This window comes from Molothrus ater, chromosome 9 (genome assembly GCF_012460135.2).
Source record: "Molothrus ater isolate BHLD 08-10-18 breed brown headed cowbird chromosome 9, BPBGC_Mater_1.1, whole genome shotgun sequence".
Classification (NCBI taxonomy): Eukaryota; Metazoa; Chordata; class Aves; order Passeriformes; family Icteridae; genus Molothrus; species Molothrus ater.
The window spans coordinates 19,827,977-19,846,204 of NC_050486.2; the positions used below are offsets into that span (position 1 = coordinate 19,827,977).

Below are 18,228 nucleotides of genomic sequence, written 5' to 3' on the forward strand. Positions count from 1 at the left end.
TCCTATGGAAGTTGCTATATATCATTATATAATACATGCCAGCACTGCTGTCACAGTACGTGGATTGCCTCATCCTCTGTCAATCAGAATGAAGCATTAGTGAGGTGCAAAGATTGTTTTTGTTGTTGTTCTCACAATGAAGTTCTGGTTGTAATACAATGGTAATAAGGGATAATCTCTCTGGGAAAGTAGATTCACAATCATTTTATGACAGTCAATATGACTATAACATTTCAATTTTTGAACACAACCACAAGTAACTTGATCAAAAAATGCTACTTGCTCTTCATAAACATTGATTCTTTACAAACATGATGATCCTGAAGCAGTCAAGAATACTTTGGTCTACATCAGCAGCAGGACAGAAATTGAGGCAAGCTCATAAGAGTTCCAGCCTGTTCCTCTGCCCATTCCCTTCTGAGTAAAAGATCAACACTAAACATCATTATTTGCATTACAATAATGTCATCAGCTCCACCCTCTGTCACTGATATACTGATGGTGACAAGGCACATTCTACACCAAGGGCCAGCTGGAGCAGAAACAAACAGGACAGCTCCAGAGCAACCTCACCAGCATGGAGGATCCCAAAGGATGATCCCACTACCTCCAAGGCACTCCTGTGGGACTTTTTGAAGGTCTGCCATGGAGACAATTAATAAAGAAGCACCATCTGCTATGTGTCTGAGAAAATTGCATTTTTCTGGCTTCTTACCGGAGAGCTGGTTCAGCCTTGGAAACACTAAAAGAGCAGCACTCAGCCTTTGAGAAACACTGATGTGGCTTCAAATAAACTTTTTTTGGGCTCACTCCATTTGAAAAAGAAGGCATTCTAGTAAGGACATCAGAAGGAAACTTAAAAAGAACTCTGACTTGAGACACAACTTTGCCACAGGTTCTTCTGCTTTGAAACCTATTTCCAGATGCTCTTCCAAAGCCTGCTACCAGAAGACTGGATTGATATATTCATCATGAGGCCACATCTTGATTCCATCAGGAATCAAACCTTGAGCAGAATGCAGCAGTAGGTGGCTTAAGAACAACCTCTTATCTCCTAAATTTCCAATCTATGCCTTCAAAGCATAAATAGTAATATGTTTTGGAGGAAGAGGAAATCTGATGATCTAGTGAAATAAATTCTTGGCAGTAAAGGGCAAGCCAAACTGGAGGGGAAGCTGAAGAAAAATCAGCAGTTTTGGACAACATGAACTGGCTCTAAAAAGGAAGAGCTAATAGGAAATAGGATTGACATTACAAATCTTTTATATGTTAGGAATAAGATGACACAAGAAACTGTATTGTAAGCTGGAAAATGTTGATAAATCAATAAAATTAATTAGACACAAAACACCTGAGAACAAAACTGACAATCATTGATCAATTCCATAAGACTCTGTATGTCATCAAATATAGGGTTATTGTTTTTACCTAAAGGCCAGACTTTATCCTTCACCTTGGTATTTAATTTCTGCTGGAGGATATTTGCCAGTGCTGATCTAAGCTTTCAGTGTTCTGCCCTGGAACTACTCTGGAGTCAGTCCTGTGCATGCAGTCAGCCATTTCATAGGAGTCTGAAGGCATCTCTGTAAAAGCTTAGAAATACACTTTTTCAACTTGATGCACTCCAGAAATTATATTTTTCTCTTTTCAAATGTGAATCCTAGGTACCAGCACTGAAAGAGGCAGAAAGGAGGGAGGGTGGTAGCATCGCTGAACTAGAACCAGGGAAATCAACCCAAACCAACTTGCACTTTGGCTGGTGTAATACTAATTTGAGACCCTTGAGTGCTCTTTTCAGTCTAACTAGAACAGAGCAGGTTCCATCCCCTGGAGAAATATTGATCTAAGACTGGTAGCATTTTCATCAATTTCAAATCCAAAACTCTGGGTCCTAACTACAAGAAACGGTTAAAGACAAATTCAAGAAGTGCTACTTCAAAAAATGATGTATAAGTTGCAGAAAAGAGAACTTGCCTGGTATGAAAAGGTAAAGGCGGTAATATGCATCCCTGGGGCTAGGGATTAAAAAGGAGGATGAATTGTTGTTATTAAGAGGACAATCCCAAAATCACTCTAGTAATTTCTCTGCTCGTTTGGGGATTTTCATTTAACATAGTATTTATTCATCTAATGGGCCAACTGCTTTTCTAACTGAGAGATTACAGTAATCTCTGACTAGATCAATATAGAAAATATATCAATTAGAGAGAATGAAAAATAAAGATGGAAGAAAGAAATATTGCAAGTAACAAAGAACTTCATTTTTCTCCCTCCCACCTCTCCCCAGATTGAATTGGTCTTCATTTTAGGGTGCAGCTGCAGGGACACCATTTGCAATGAACTTTCCATCATTGGTGGGAATATAATTTATTGGTTTGGAGGTAGTTACAAAATTATTTGCGATGAGTACACAAAATTTACAGCTAAACCCACAGAAAGTGTAGCTCCTTGTAACAGATACTGTAAGTCTATTAAGTAGAGCTCTAAGATGCACACACTGCCAGCATAGTAATGCCATTAATGGGCATGAGGTTTTTGATATAACATTAATACAGGTCTCTTACAGACCAAATAATACATATTTGATAGCACAGACTAATGTGTTCAGCCAGACAAGAGCAACTAGCCCAAGAAAAGCAATTATTGCTGGTACAATTTGCATCTGCTCCAAGAGCGTCTCTGAGCTCATTTCTCTCTATGCAGCACTTACACCACTCCACCTGTTCTGTCCTGGTTTGAGAGCAGACAGCACAGATTAACAGCTCAAATATGCATTTAGGGTTCACATTTTAATCTAACAAAAAGCCTAAGAGAAAAGGCTCATGTGAATGAAACTTTCCACCCACTCAGAGAACAACACAAAAGACAGAACTCTGTGCTCAATCCACAGAGCCTCCCAGCAGAACCCGAAGCTGCCAAAGGCAGGCTATGACAGATGGCCATGGGAGCAAACTTGGAAAGCAAAGGCTTTCAAGGAAGATGGCTGTGGCTTTAAAGCTAACTAGTAATTGGCATGGCTGTCAGTGTTGGGAGTCTGCCTCCTGAGCGAGTTCTGGCTGCTGTGTTTACATGTGCACCCACAGGCGTCCGTGTGCGGCTGGCACGCGGCTCCCGGCAGGGAGGTATTAATAGCTCTGGGTCAGCCCTGTGCTGAGCATCTCTGCCAGAATAGCTGTGCTGGGAGGAGCTCAAAGAGCTAAACTCACTGATTGCCCTAGCCAGCAGGAAGCCCTTGTGTAAGAACGATTATAAGAGCAGAATTCCATTTTTAGCGGCTCTCTTTACTCTGTGGTGTGTTTTATACACCAGTACAAAGTGTACCTCAGCTGCCATCACCAAATCCAGAACTGTGACACTCTGCTGCAACAGACACCTTGAATCTCTGTGAGAAATGGACTCCAAGTATAAACTCAGGAGGATGACACTGGGCTTCTTTTGATGAAGGCATCCTCATTTTTAAACAGCAGTAGTGGGAGGATATTCAGGGAGGAAATGAGGGGGCACTGCTCTCCCAGCTGATGAACTGGAACACCAAGGAGACACCTCACCTGCCACTAATGGAAAACAGCCCATCCTTCATTTGGCAACTATTACTGACAAAAGCTGAAATCATGTCACAGTAACAGAAGTTCTCATCCAGAGTAAAATCAGTAAGTTCTTCCTTCATTCCCTTGACAAGCCTCACTCTCACCTGCTCATTGCATCTCTCCTATTTTCCCCAGAGGTTTGGTCTCACTCAAGAATACATTACACCAAACCTCTCTGCTCTTTTCTTTATCAGTCCAAAGAATACTCCATTCAGTTTTCTGGTCCACCTGCCATTTAAACAAAAAAACCAAAACATTGCTGACAGAAGTTTACCTATCAAGCTAGCTAACTGCAAAAGTCAGCTTTTCTACTGAAAAGATTTTTCAGATTTTTTTCCAGATGATCTCCAGTCAATTTTCTAGGTGTCGTGTCTCTCTTTTGGGGAGACATTGTTCACACTTTCCACATGGAGAACACAACTGGCATCTTCTCAACAGGCAGACTAACATTAGCTACCATACCCCTACTCTTCAGTAGCAGTAGAAAAAAATCCTCAAGAACGTGGAAGAAATCTCTGAAAATAACACATAACCAAGGTGGATGGCAAATCTTTGGTACCTGTGACCTTCTGCAATATAACCTACAAGCTCCATTCAGCAGATCAGTCCAGCCCACGACTGCATCGTAGACATTTATTATTACCAGCCCAGGTTCTTTAGGGATTGACTTTTGAAGGCACAGCTCACTGGCTGATAGTAATCTCTTCTCAAGTCCCTTAGCTGGTTTTTTTTTTTAAGCAGAGCTGCCACACAGGCAGCACTGCTTGACTCATCACACTGAGGCTCTGTGTGGAGCAGATTTAATTCCTCTATATAGAATACTTGATATATTTATCCTGGCACTTGACTTTTTCCTCATGAGACACCATCAGAGTCGTGGCAGCTTTAAAAACCTAAGCTTATTCCATATATACAGAAGGAAAGTGGCTGAGCTGGCAGGATTTGCTCCACTGAGGACACACATTATCTGTGCTCGCTTCTCTCCCGCAGGTTCACAACAGCCTGAGTGGTTTCAAGCGGACCTTGCAGCTTACTTGGATCGTTCTCTCCTCTTCCAGGCAAAAAGAGGGTTGGAAAGAGGAAGAGGGCAGTGAGGATTCTGGTGAGATCTATTTCTATAATAGATGTGGTCCTGGAGTTGCTCATTTGGTGGTTAAAGTCCTTGGCAGGAATTTTATTTCTGAGTGTGTGCCTGTGGCTCCCAGAGCCAGGAATGGGAGCTCTGGTACAGATGGGAAGCACAACAGGGGTGGGGGGACAGGAACCATCAACCCACCATATGAAGGTCTCTCAGAAGTTTAACATGCAATGTGATTGTCATGTAAAGTGTTATGTAACTAATCCTTCTGCAATACTTCCAAATAAAATTTCTCCTGCAAATTTATACAATGGAAGCAGAAAAATATCCAGAAGATACTGCATGTTTAGTTGTATTTTCATTACTGTTATTATTACATTATTTCTGAGGCTGAAATAATGAGAAATTGTGCAACTGTGATAAAAAAACGTGTCTTAGAAGGGATATAAATGATAAATTACTATGAAACAAATGACCTTTTACTACCAAAATATCCTGTGAATTCTTAAGTTGTAACATAGAACAAGATCCCAAAGGAAAAGATGGGATAGAAGTCATCCATGTGTCAGAAATTAAATACTACAGTAACTTTCTGGCACAGGGAGTTTTGGCTGATACAGCTTTTTAGCCTCTCTAGGACACAGTTTTTCCCAAGAAAAGTATGAAACAAGCATCTCTGGAGTCAGCTGAACACACCATTCAAGTTTATAGTCTGGTACCTTCTCTTCTGAGATGAAACCCAAAGCTGTTCTCCAGTAGCACTCCAATATTCTCCACTGACATTTCATAGTGTCATTTTCATCCATTACTAACAGAGGCAAAACAAACCTTCCCAGGTTGGTTGCTAGCTTTACATTTTTATATTATTTCTTACAAAATTTTAGTCTTTTTGAAAAATGTTTCTTACTTCCCATATCAGGAGAGGAACTAATACTAAAGCATCACTCCCATTCTTTGCTTTCCTTATGACTACTTAATTTAGTTTTTCAAGTTTTGTAAGAAAGGTGGTGTCTCATGGTTGGTGTGGGTCCATCTAATGACTACTTATAACACATTGACAACTATGGTTTTGCTATTGTTGAAATTGTATGTGCCTTATCTTACAACCAGAGACCACACCACATCCCATATTTCTGCATGTTATGTTAATTTTCCTCTACATTTCAGGTAATTTTTAAGTGCACTTAATTTATTGTGCTTTGAAAAGAATAACAAAAAGGACAACACAAAGGTCTGTAGCCTCCTGTTAATATTCATATCTGGGGTATTTCATTTGTGGAAACCTGCATTCATTTAAGCCAAGTTCTACTACAGAACTTCTGGCAAAAAGGGAAAAAAAAAAAAGGAAGCAGATTTAGGCAGTCCAGCCCCACATGTTCGTAGCTGTGTGTGCCACAAGTGGTGAGCAATTAATGCTTGCGCCCAGGCCTGTTCAGGTTAGGGACAAAATGGGATGGGATAATAAGATCCAAATGTATTCCTTCAATATCAATACAGTACTGATGAGTTTTTCAGTTATGACAGGATTTTTAAGAAGTCTTAAGTGCTACAATGCACATTCCTTTTATTTAGTGCTCATCACTGTAATGCAGGATCCTTCAGTGCTCACGACACAAAGGCTCTTTGCTCCCTCAGAATTCATTTCAGAGGAAGCCATTAGATCTCACAGTTGCAGTTTAATGTAGGGATTTTAGGTCATCTCAGAACTTACCCTTTTCCAAGAACAGTTTTAATCATTGTTCAGTACCTGAATATACTTTTATAATTATGCTTCAAGTGTTATTGCAGCTATATTTCAGATTTTACGTACGTAGGAAAATGCTATATTATTTTAATACTGACGGTAGAGTAAAAATCTATTCAATATTCACCTTTCAGGAAGCACAATCAAATATCCAAGAACACTATTAGACTTGCCTAGCATAAAGTTTCAAACTGCTAATGGATTTTAAATTGATGTCATAATGCTGCAATTTAAATACATGATGTTCATTAATTTTGCCAGAACTCTTTGTAGAGTAGGAGTGGTATGAAAGAAGGAGGAAGGTTATATTTTTTCTACCTGCTTCTTTTTATCTGCTTCCCCATTTTTGATATACAAAAAGAGTCATTACATCAGCTTGATGTGGGTGGGGGGAAGTTTATTCCAGTAGGTTTCAACTGGGTAACCACCATGGAGTTGTACCAAACTGATATTTCCTAAGAAAAAAAAAAATTACCAGGACTAGGATAAAAATAACTAACATATGATAGGCATGACATTTCCTAAAGACAGATTTCATGGGACCCCTCACCAAAAATCCATAGGCACAAAGTGGAGGAAATAAGGGAAAGAAAGGTCATCTTGTTCATACACCTCCTTCTCACTTAAAGGTCAAAATTCATGTATTGAGTGAGACAGCAATATTGCAAAACAGCAGCAGAGTTTCCCACAAATCACAAGGAGTCACCTCGGATGTGGATATTGAAAAGGGAAAAGAGATCTCATCATGGAAGGCTACTACAAGATCTTCTCCTACTGAGGGGACTGAGGGTGGGCTCTGGATGCAAATTTTCTAGGTGAAGAATCCCCTATTTCAGGAATATCTCCAAAGTGAAACTAAAATGTGTCTAGACATAGTGGCCCAGTATATACAACACTTCACATCTATTTGTATTTCAAGTCTATTATATTTACTGTACATAAAGACAGTTTTCCCAAAGCTGTTGCTATGGCTACAAATCAAGAAAACCATAGCAACAACCCTGTATTATGTACAGCCTTAATTGTGGATTAAGTTATGTCTCTCTTTACATTTTATATTAAATACTCCAGTACATCTAGTTTTAATCTTTTTTTCAGACTTTTTAATAATAAAAACTCCACAATTCTATCGTGTCAAGTCAAATACACAACACCCTTGAAAAATGTCTTTACAGCATTATTCTGATCATACCTAGTAACAGCCACATCATTGTTTTTTACTTGAGATAAACACTAAGATTCACATCATCATATTTCCTGATCTTTTTTAATACAAATTATTAATCACCACCCTTTTAACCAAGTAATTGCTTTTCCATCATCTCATAAGATTTTTCAAGTCCCATCCCACTCAGTCCTACCCCCCCATAAAACAGCTCCTCCTAACTTAAACTTTTATTGCTATGGAAAAGACTGGGGAGTTGGGCCGTTTTTAGTTTGGTTTGATTTTCCTTTTTCTTCAGAAAGTATTCAATAGAGAGACAGGAAAGGCAGAGAAGTAGCTCATTCTAGATTTTCCAGCTTCCTGTCACTTCAGATGACTGATTGAGTTGGTGGCAAATTATCCTAATTCCTCTGGTTTGTTGACCTTGCACTTTAAAGTACACTAAGGAGTTGGCATGCAGCCAGACCTTGGAGTGCAGCCTGAGAGGAACAGGTAAAGGAGAACAGAGAACAAATGTGAAGAAAAGAAGAAGGATGTTAGAAGTGGCTGAGGAACAGGAGGGAGTGCTATCAGACAGCAGGAGACACCAGTGGGTGACTGGATTCTCTAGGAGAATATGAGCACATTCAACAAAGAATTAAGAATTCATTCAAAGAATTCTGCAAAAAGATTCCCTCAATAGAAGAGAAAAAGCCAAAATTCACATCTCTGAAAGCCTTCCCTCCTATCTTCCCTTCCATCACTTTATTTTCTGATAATTCATTGTGGTACTGTTTCCTCACACCATTTGGCCCTTGACGAGACACCATGTGTCCCATTTTGCAAAAAACTTGGCCACATCTGTTTGGGGCATTAGCCTGTCTCATAGAGTAAACTTTTCTGCTTATTTTACATACCACAGCACCACAGAAAAACTGGAAAATATCTAAATTTTATTAAATGAGCAGAAATTCAATGTATTTGACAAAATAAAGAAACGAATAATTGATATTTTCTGGTTATATTAACACAAATAGTATACAAATGCTTATTTGACAAAGTAATATGCGTTCTAAAAATCATAGTCTGAGCAAGCTAGGAGTGTGAGTTAGGAACATGAGCTATGTGAAAGCTTTTCTCATAAACATCACAACAAAAGTTCCCTCGCACGGGGGATAATTAAGTCAAAAGTGCATTTACAATAAGCAAACCATGTTCAGGTTCTTCATTATCATTTTAATTAGCAAATATTAATGCAATCTGCAAATACAACAGGGAAAACAACTAAAATTACTAAGTTTAAGGAGTCCTTCGTGACCCAAGCCAAATTGAGACAAATGTGTTACAAATAGATACTGGTCACCAGCTTTCAGGACATCCACTTCCATTTACTGTTAGAACTTCCAAGCGTGTTATCATATTTAAGAATGAATTAAGACCTTCACAAACTACTTCTAACCTCTGATGAAGTCAATGGTGAATAAAAATGGATTAGCATGCTCCTCTCCTCCCCAGTTATCAGTTCAGACTGATAGTGATCCAGTGACCATGGCAGCTCTGCCTTATTCAGATTCCACGCCTGCCACTTTGGCAACAACCCAGGGACATGGAGAACACGCTGCCCTCCCATTGCTGAGGGATGAAGATGCTGGGTGAAGCCTTCACCCCTCTGAGCTCAACAGCACCTCCCATTCCTTTCACTGGGACTACCATTCACATCTGAACAGTTCTCCTTTCAGGTGCTTGTCCTTTTTCTGTTTTATAGATAATATACTTTGGCCTCCAAAATAGTGCTGCATCTTACAGGAGCAATGATTAAAAGCTACATGTGTTTAAAGGGAGCTGCCTCCTAAAAACTGCCTCTCTCTCATTGTGAGTTTCACATTTAACCCACTAAAGGTAGGATAATAACTAACTAGTCCAATACACTTACAGGACTAAATTTAATGAAGTGGTGAAGTATTTTCATTCTCTGTAAAGCTGCTATGTGAATGAATTTCACTCATTAATAACTGTAATTTTATAGGAAAAAAAACCCCTAGCAGTTAATGGAAGTCTGATAGCATTTCTCATGACTGACAGTACCAGAACTGATCACGAACTATAGAAAGAGCTCAATTTTTATGTTGCCTTATTTTGAAAGATTTCATTTTACACATATTACAAAGAGAGAGGAAAAGTCTGAAGAAAATGCACCACCACCACCAAAACCCAACAGTGGCACTAGAAATGTTGACAACTAAGACACTTTAAAGCAGGAGTCCCTGTAAAACCTAATTTCATCAGACAAGTATTTTTATCACACAGCAAGTATTTTGCAAAGCAGATACACATCAGTGAGTTTTTAAAGTACAGAATGCAAATACATACCTAGTTTTGAAATAGCTATCAAGTATTAATGCACTACTTCCAGAAAAATCCAGTAAACCTCTAGCTTAATACATTCACTAGACTCACATATTCTCATTTCACATATTACTCCCTTTTCTTCTTTCATGCTCATACAAACAAAAATGAGCTATTTCTTCTTTGAGAAGCCCAGGCAAAATGAAACATTTTTAGGACCTTATTACAACAAACACAAGAAAATTCCCTTTTGTATTAGAGGGATTGAAGGATTGAAATTAATCTGAAAGATTTTCTTGTTTGTATAAACAAGGTTTCACTCAATAAAGGGTGATATTGAGGTCAGTTCACTGCTCTCTCCACTGCAGACATGACAGAAATTTTAAAAATTTCAAAGGTCATTTAAGTGGTAGGAGACTTCTAAAATAGCCACTTTGTTCAGAAACACCCTTGTTCAGTTTTTACACGGGGCAGGTTGTAAAAAAGCATTAGATGGGATTGGAGAAAAAGAAATCTACTGGTCCATTTGGCCAGTTAGAAGCAGGTCTTACCTCTTGTGTTTTTACATTTATATATCCATAATGAGTTTTCAGAGGCTGCCTTTGGCCATTAGAAAATGGGATCCACTTGACTCTGGTTTGTCCAAAGCAGTTTAGGATCAAAGGGAAAGTTACTTCATTTGTGAGACGAACGATGATCAGACAGAGGAATGCTGCAATGAAACTCACGGCAACAATGGACTTTCTCTGTAATGAAAAGAAGAAAGGAAATAAATTATTAAAATTGAGAGTCAGTTTTAATAAAAAAATACATATCTTCAATTAGGGGATGAAGGAAAAACACTTGAGAAAGCTTTATGTGAAATTATTCCTCTGGTAGTCACCTTGCTGCAGGAGCACAAGGAGACAGGTGACTGGATTGTTTTATTTCAATAAATTTGCATTTCAGAGGTTTGCAGAGTTTCTTTTAGAGCTGGTCACAAATGAGTCAGTTTTGCTCACAAAAAAAAAGCCTTTTTTTTAAGGTTCAAAAAACATCTAGCAGCTTTAAATTTTATTTGTATTTGGAATAAAGATTTTATGTAAACATCCACACCAAATTCTTCACTCAAAGTCATCCATTTTCTAGGGATGACAACACACAAAAGGAAAATGCCATCTGCAGTAACACCACACAAAGTTTACTGGAAAGATTACCATCCCTACAGATCATTCCATGCAACAGAATTCATGCTATAACTTTAAATAATTTAGAATAAATTGTTGGTGAAGTCAGCACCACATTCTACCTTATTCCAAGTTCATGAATTTCCCAAGTAAGGCATTATTATTTTGGACAAGACGATCTCCATTGTTAATAATTCAACCAATCTGAAGCCTGTAATTAGTCCTCCCCTTCCACCTCTAGCCCATGCGGTCACCTGGACTGGAGAATGTAATCCCAGAAAGATCACAACTTTCTCCTGGTAACTCCCCAGTCTGCAGGTGAAAAACCTGTGAGAAAGTAGGATCCTCTCCTTATTTTTAGCTATTTTTTTAATACTGCAGTCAATTACTTCTAGACAAATTACTTAAGGACAATCATGTCAGTTGGCATGTGTAAAGATTCTAGATATGATACTCTATCGAAAAGATTATTTTCACATTTCCCCTGTGGGAATGAAACAATTATCATTTACACGTGTTTTTACTGTACTTTAATTGCATTCTAGGTTTACCTAATTTGCCACGGTTTAATTACTCTGCTGAAGGTAATTCTATCATTGTAAACAGTAACATTTACAGAAAATACAGGGGGAAAAAAAAAATAATTTGCCTAAGGGCCTATACATAAGTCTATAATAACACTTAATGCTGGATGACAGAATCTGATCACCCCAATTCCCATCTACCAGCTAATTCCCAACTAACCAGCACAGAACACATTTAACAGCATTTATTTTACATGATGGCAATAAGATCACACATGATGCCATGGTAAAGGCAAGCTCTCCTCGCAACCAGGTAAGATTAATCTATCCTTGCACAACAGTGAGAATCACAATGAGCCCACAGCAAACTGGAAGGGATGTTATGATAGTCCCACAAAAAAGAGTTAACAAAATAATCCATTGCAGGGGTCAATTGCCTGGCTCTGTGTTCCGATGTACTGGGAGGTCACAATTTATAAGATAAAAGCAATGAGAGACTGGGCTGGAAAACTTGGGTGAAGGAGGTCACTGTGAGGAGAAAAGGAAGAGGAGGATGAAGAAGTATTGTGGCAGTGTGATTCAGTGAGGAACCTCAGCCAGCTAATGGTTGTGCAATGTAAAATTAAACCCAGCAAATCTTCAGAGGGCAGCGCAGCAGCCACAACCCAATCACAGCTCTCAGAATTCATGGAAGCCACTGCACTTTTCATCATCTGCATTATTACAGATTTACATTAAATTGCAATAAAATGGCTGGGGAGCACTTCTGTGTCACTTCTCTTTGTAGCAGATGGAGTCAGAAACATTTAGCTATATATCAGAGCCTTGTAAGTGCTAAAAGCAGCCAAGATGTGCAGTGCAAGTGATAATCATAAAGCAATGAGAGGGAGCATGGATTAGTCATATTATTTATTGCAAATCAGAATTAAAATACTGCAAATATTTAAAGAGGAATCTAGAGTCTCATTCCACTACATGAGCATGTTTCAATCAAAACATCCACAGCAGGAAGCAAGATTGCTTGTATGATGCTACTACCCTATTTCCACATACCCTATCTTCCTGGCTTATTGAATATCACTTTTTACTACCTTTATTTTGTGCAAATCTGTTCTGAACTTGAAAATAGTGCAATCAGCTTTATGTGCTTCTCATGGAGAGTTGTTCTAAACAGCCCTTTCCCTGAGAAACATTCAATTGTGTAGCTAAATTTCTTTGCCTTCACTACAAACCCACCTGATTTTTATATTTCTTTTCTTTAAATGCACTGTACTACCAGATGAAAGAAAAAATATGGCCTTTTGGTTTTTTATGTAAGAAAATATTGTTTGAAAATGAAAACAGCAAAGATTTTTCTCTGTGTTACTTAGCCAGAAAGAATTTGCACTAACAAGAACATTCAAATGAGAGAAAGGAATTTTTACAATAAACAGAATTAAGGCATCTGTTGAAATTGTTTAGGAAAAAAAAATCTAGCCATATGCAAACCCAATGTTTACTTATCAACTTGTACAAAGGACGCTGGTATTAAGTATTCAGTTCCCCTGCAATTTTTGTTGAAGGCATGAGATCCAACAAAAGGCATTCTCTGTGGGAAAGACTACTGCAAACTGGCATTTCAGTGGCTCCATTAATTTCACTGTAAAAATACTGAAAAACACCAAAGCACACACTTTTTAAAGTTACAGCCTTCTTAAAGCACCAAGTAAAGAAGTCTGATCGGTGGCCATAAGTATTCTACAGGGCACTTCTAAAAGTAATTTGATCCCCTTAAGTCCCTATGTTCTTTACCTGCTCATTAAAAGAAAAAACAAAACAACCAAACCCAGGTGCTATTTGTCATTAACTGCCTGTTGTAAAATCTCCTTTCCTGCAGATAAATGGATTTTGTTATTGGTCCTCTGATAAAACTTAAAATTTAGCATTTGAGAATCCAGAAATTCTACATGTCATTGGGATATGACAGAGAAGTCTGAAGCTACATCCAGGGATGAATACCAAATTGTAATTTGTCTCAAAATTTGTCTGCATCAACATTTTAAATACTCACACATCCTACCATTTGGGAGAGCTTTACCAACACTAATCAGTAAGTCAGCAGAGAAACAAATCTTATTACTTCTTAATTTTCAGTTCTCATGAATGCAAATTGTCTCTTAACAGAAGAAATGTTTCTTTAACTTGGACATATCCTGTGCATAAATCTCAATCAATCCTTTTTTTTTTTTTTAACTAATCTAATGTAGATATTTTGATACTGACAACATTTACATAAGAAATGTATATTCAGTTATAAACATCTTTTAAATGTTTCCCATTTTTTCAGATACTCAGTGAGGGGTACACAGTAAGACATATGTTAAAGAGTTTCTACCTGGATGACTTGCATGGTATATTAGCTTTTGTTACATTTTATTTCAGTCACTATAGTACCTGACTAGCCTAGATGGCAGTGGCAAGAATAAAATTATCCTTCTCATGAATACAGGATCCTCTAGCAGAAGAGTGAAGGAGTTTACCTTTAGTTAATGAGACTAAGTCTACCTACAGGCTCATTCCCAGTTTAAAAAAGAAAAAAAAAAGTGATAGAAGAGGAAAAAGTTGAGATCAGAGATCCTGAACTGCAATACCTGAGACCCCACTGAGCCAAAAGCTCTCACTAGGACTAAAGATTTTCTTCTAACTCTTTTTATTCAATCCCCACAACAGCACCATCCCACTTTTGGTGTCAGTTATCTCTCAGACACCAAGCTCATTCTGTCTAGTATGTATATCAAAATCAATAACTAACAGGCATGAATCACATTCAATTTATATCTAGGTTGTTAAAAATAAGAATTGAAATAAAACCAGGGTGCCATACTACTCTGCTGGAGAGAATTTAATTAAAAACTTCATGGGAATAAAACAGTAACTACTTTCAGGGGGATAAATATTTGGCAACATGGTCCCTAGCACTATTTATATGCTTCATATCATCGAGTTTTGGCTAATTACCAGTGCCAGGGTGATTCATTAGTTTCAGTTTGGCAGGAACTTGACAGTCTGAACAAGTTTTATTCATTTTTCTTTCATAATCTGTTAAGGAGTAAGATGACAAGAATAATTTTTTTATAGTTCAATAATGCCTGACAGAATAGTAAGACACAAACATTTTTTGTGTTGTATACAGTTGTCTGGGAGGGGGGGAAGAAGGAAATATTTTCAGCATAGGAAGATAATTTCTTAAGTTGTAAATTTTGCTGAGACCTGTACTAAGTATCTTTATTCTACTTTCTAGCCAGAGCACAGCACCCTGCCACTTGGCATGTATTATACGGCAGAGACTATCAAACCACTTCACAAGCAGGAATAAATCCCCATCCGAGTGAGTTTCACAGTAAAAACCCATTTCACAGGTGCATAAACTGAGGTTGAAATCAACTTCCCTAGGATCACAAAGAACTCAACAGAAGTTTTTTACTCAAATCTTAACATTTCATTCTAAAACTGTTTTGTTTTTCAGGCTTATTGTTTCTATCACAAGTAACTGCCCGAATTTGTTAAAAGACAAAGTTGAACATGATATTATGGAAGATTCCAGTAAAGAGCCTGGGAGCCATGCCCCAAACAGTAATTGCAAATAAGCCTTTTTTCATAAATTGATTTTCTTCAGTTCTCATTCTTTCTTTTATTTTTTAGATACATGGCAGCACCGGGCTTGGAAGGACAAATGAAAGGTAAAGACTTATGTGAGGGCTTTGGGTCCCTTGGATGACACAATATGCAGGAATATTGTATTATTTCCACAATTCCTGCCTTTACGGGCACAGTGAGTAACTCAATCACTTTTTTAATATCGCTGCACATCATACCACTTTCATTATAGGACTGATGCAGGGTTTCAGTTTTTACTCAAGTATAATACCAAATGAAAACAATAATGGCTACACTTACTGAATTTGTTTCAATTTGTAGACCACTATATGTAAAAAATAGTTTTATTTAATTTTCTCTTTTATAGTCTTGAGCATCCCATTTAAAAGCTACTTTCTATTACAACAGAGCATTAAATGAAATTCTTTCAGCACTCTAGTTCAGTGTACCTTACTGATTTCACAAGTATTGGAAAAAAACATGCCTTCCAGCTACTTCTTTTGTCCTGAAACTCCCTCTAACAGGGCTGCTGAAGAGACAGTCAAGCAGGGGTCCTAGAAGTCTTCAAAGAGAGTAAGATATATAGCAAAGATCCTTCTAGAAACAGTCATGTGTCAAACATCATTTGCATAAAATCAGTAGCTGAAGATTTGCTTTCTTCTCTTCCAGAAGTGAAAGTTAACCTGAATATGTTCAAAGGCTCCACAGGAGACTGCTGTCAGTGTTTCTCTCTCAGGAGGAGAGAAGAACAAAGCTGGTAGGGTTTATATCACCAGTAAGATCTCATTTGGGTAAAAAAACCAGTAAAATTAGGATTAAAGCAATTTTTTTTTAAAGGACATCTTTGCTAAACTGCAATGGAAGCAGCCAGGAAGCTGAGAAATAAAAGCAAAAATGAAGTTCAGTGATGAAGAAGCAATGCAAGAAATGCAGTGCACCTAAAAATAGGTAGTTACAATGAAAGAAACATGTGAGTTTTATCCTGAATGTGTTCCTCATAAGAAGGTACCCTGAACCAGGACTGTGTTTGAGGACTATGGTGTTTAAGCAGGCATGAATAGAAGACACATAACTTCTTGCACACCTGCTCTGCAGGAGCTCTGGCCTTTTCTATGGCTAAGGCAGCTCAAGGGCTCTCAAAACACAGCTCATTGTACCTCATGTCGTTGTCATTTGTTAAAACTTTGTTACTTAATTCAGCTTTCACCACGATTCACAATTCACATAGCAGCTCAACATAGTCAACCAGATCTTTCATTAAGGCCAAAACTGTGCAGAGTGGGTTCAGGCTTACTGGGGTATGACCTGAGCAATGACCAAACAGTAACCAGCACAGTCCAAATAATTGATGTAACAGCAGCAGTCTGTATTAAAAACCTTATATAAGAGATAATCCTTCTATATGTAATCTCCTTTTATTAGTCTCAGGTAACTGCACAAGTTTCTTACATACAGAATTTTCATCAAAAAGACACTTATTATTTACTTACTTATTTAGGTAATAATATGAAATTATGTAAGGTGAAGAACTTCCAAGTTTCAAGGAGTAATTGTTGATGGATTTTGAAGGCCTTCCATATGCTATCATGCATAAGAAGATACTATATTTGAAAAGCCCCAGTGATTCTGAGCCCTTCAAATTGCAAAGCATTGCCAGATTTCAGGAATTACTTTGTGTCACTATTCCCTCTTGCCCTAAACTTGAAGCCTGATAAGAAGGAGCATTTATTTGTCTGGAGATATTCTTATCCCTTCAGGCTTTCCAGCGCTTTGAGCTCCCCACATCCTACAGTTCCTGCTCTTGGTTTCATCCTTACTCAAAGCTGAACCTGTACTCCCTTCAGCAGTCTGCTCCTGGCCCAGGGTTCCCCATGCCAACAGCCCCACTCCAGCAGGAACAAATCCATCATTAGCACAACACCAGCTCACACACCACAAGGTCCCACCACCACCAAAGCAACCTGAACTTCTGAGCAAGGCATGCCTTTGGCTAGCCTGCTACTTGATTTTCTACTGCAGCTGAAAGCTGTCCAGTAATTTAAAAGATCTATCCCCCATAAAATCCCCATGGCAGCAAAGCACACTTTAAATAAGGTTGTTGATTTTTCATTCTATAAGATCTGTTAAGAATATTTAATCTAAAACTCCAGTTACTGAGTCACTGATGTCCTTCACAACTAGGGTGAACTTCATCAGCAGCTGTAGATGCATATTATATAAACACTAATGTATTCTCTGCATGATAAAGTGGTATTAAAAAGGAGAAAAAAAGAAAAGCCTCTGCAGTACAGCTCTCAAATGGTGATTTTTTTTTCTGGTGCTGGATTATTGCCCAGCTCTTCTTATCAATACCTTGGCAAGCTTTCTGACACACACAGGCTGACACACGCTTCCCTATAATAGAACTGCTGCTACAAGAATTTGTGATCTTTCAACCTGGCAGTTGGTTGTTACTATTTACTGAAGTAGTACCTGATTGTAGCTATTTTTCACCTGCTGAGAAAAGTTCAAAGAAAAAAACCACCCATATGTGAGTATTAACTCTTATCCTGCCAGATATACCTCACTTCGATGACCTCTCTTTCTCCTCTGTAGAAACATACAAAGATTCATGATCAGCAACATCTTAAGACTGAATCTGTAACTAAGGGATTTTCACAAACATTCTGAAAAGCACTCTATAGCTGCCAACATTTTCATGAACATCCCCTCCAAAAAGTTCATTCTTGCAATCAGAGATAGACTAAAAAATGCATAAACCAGTTGAAAAGCAACAACAAAAAGCCCCACAAATACATCAAGAAAAATTCTTAGAAGACAATAAAATACCAGCAGACTTCTGGTCAGCAGATTTTTATATTTGAAAAAAGATGTAGCTATTAGAAGTCTTTTGTATTTCTCTGCTATTCTACAGGAAATACCAGAAATACTAAATTTCTTGTTTCAGAATTCACAGGAAAGGTAATTTGATGGCTTCTAAAGTGAAAGTGAGAAAAATTCAAT

At 37.9% G+C, this 18,228-nt stretch overlaps 1 protein-coding gene across 1 annotated transcript in view; it reads right to left on the bottom strand.

The window, feature by feature from the left end:
* The window catches only part of ST6GALNAC3 (ST6 N-acetylgalactosaminide alpha-2,6-sialyltransferase 3), a 213,826-nt gene that overhangs the window by 106,067 nt on the left and 89,531 nt on the right, over positions 1-18,228 (bottom strand). The window contains exon 2 of the mRNA XM_036387984.2: positions 10,451-10,645. Coding sequence (XP_036243877.2) covers positions 10,451-10,645 — 195 coding nt within the window. The remainder of the gene's footprint in view (positions 1-10,450; positions 10,646-18,228) is intronic.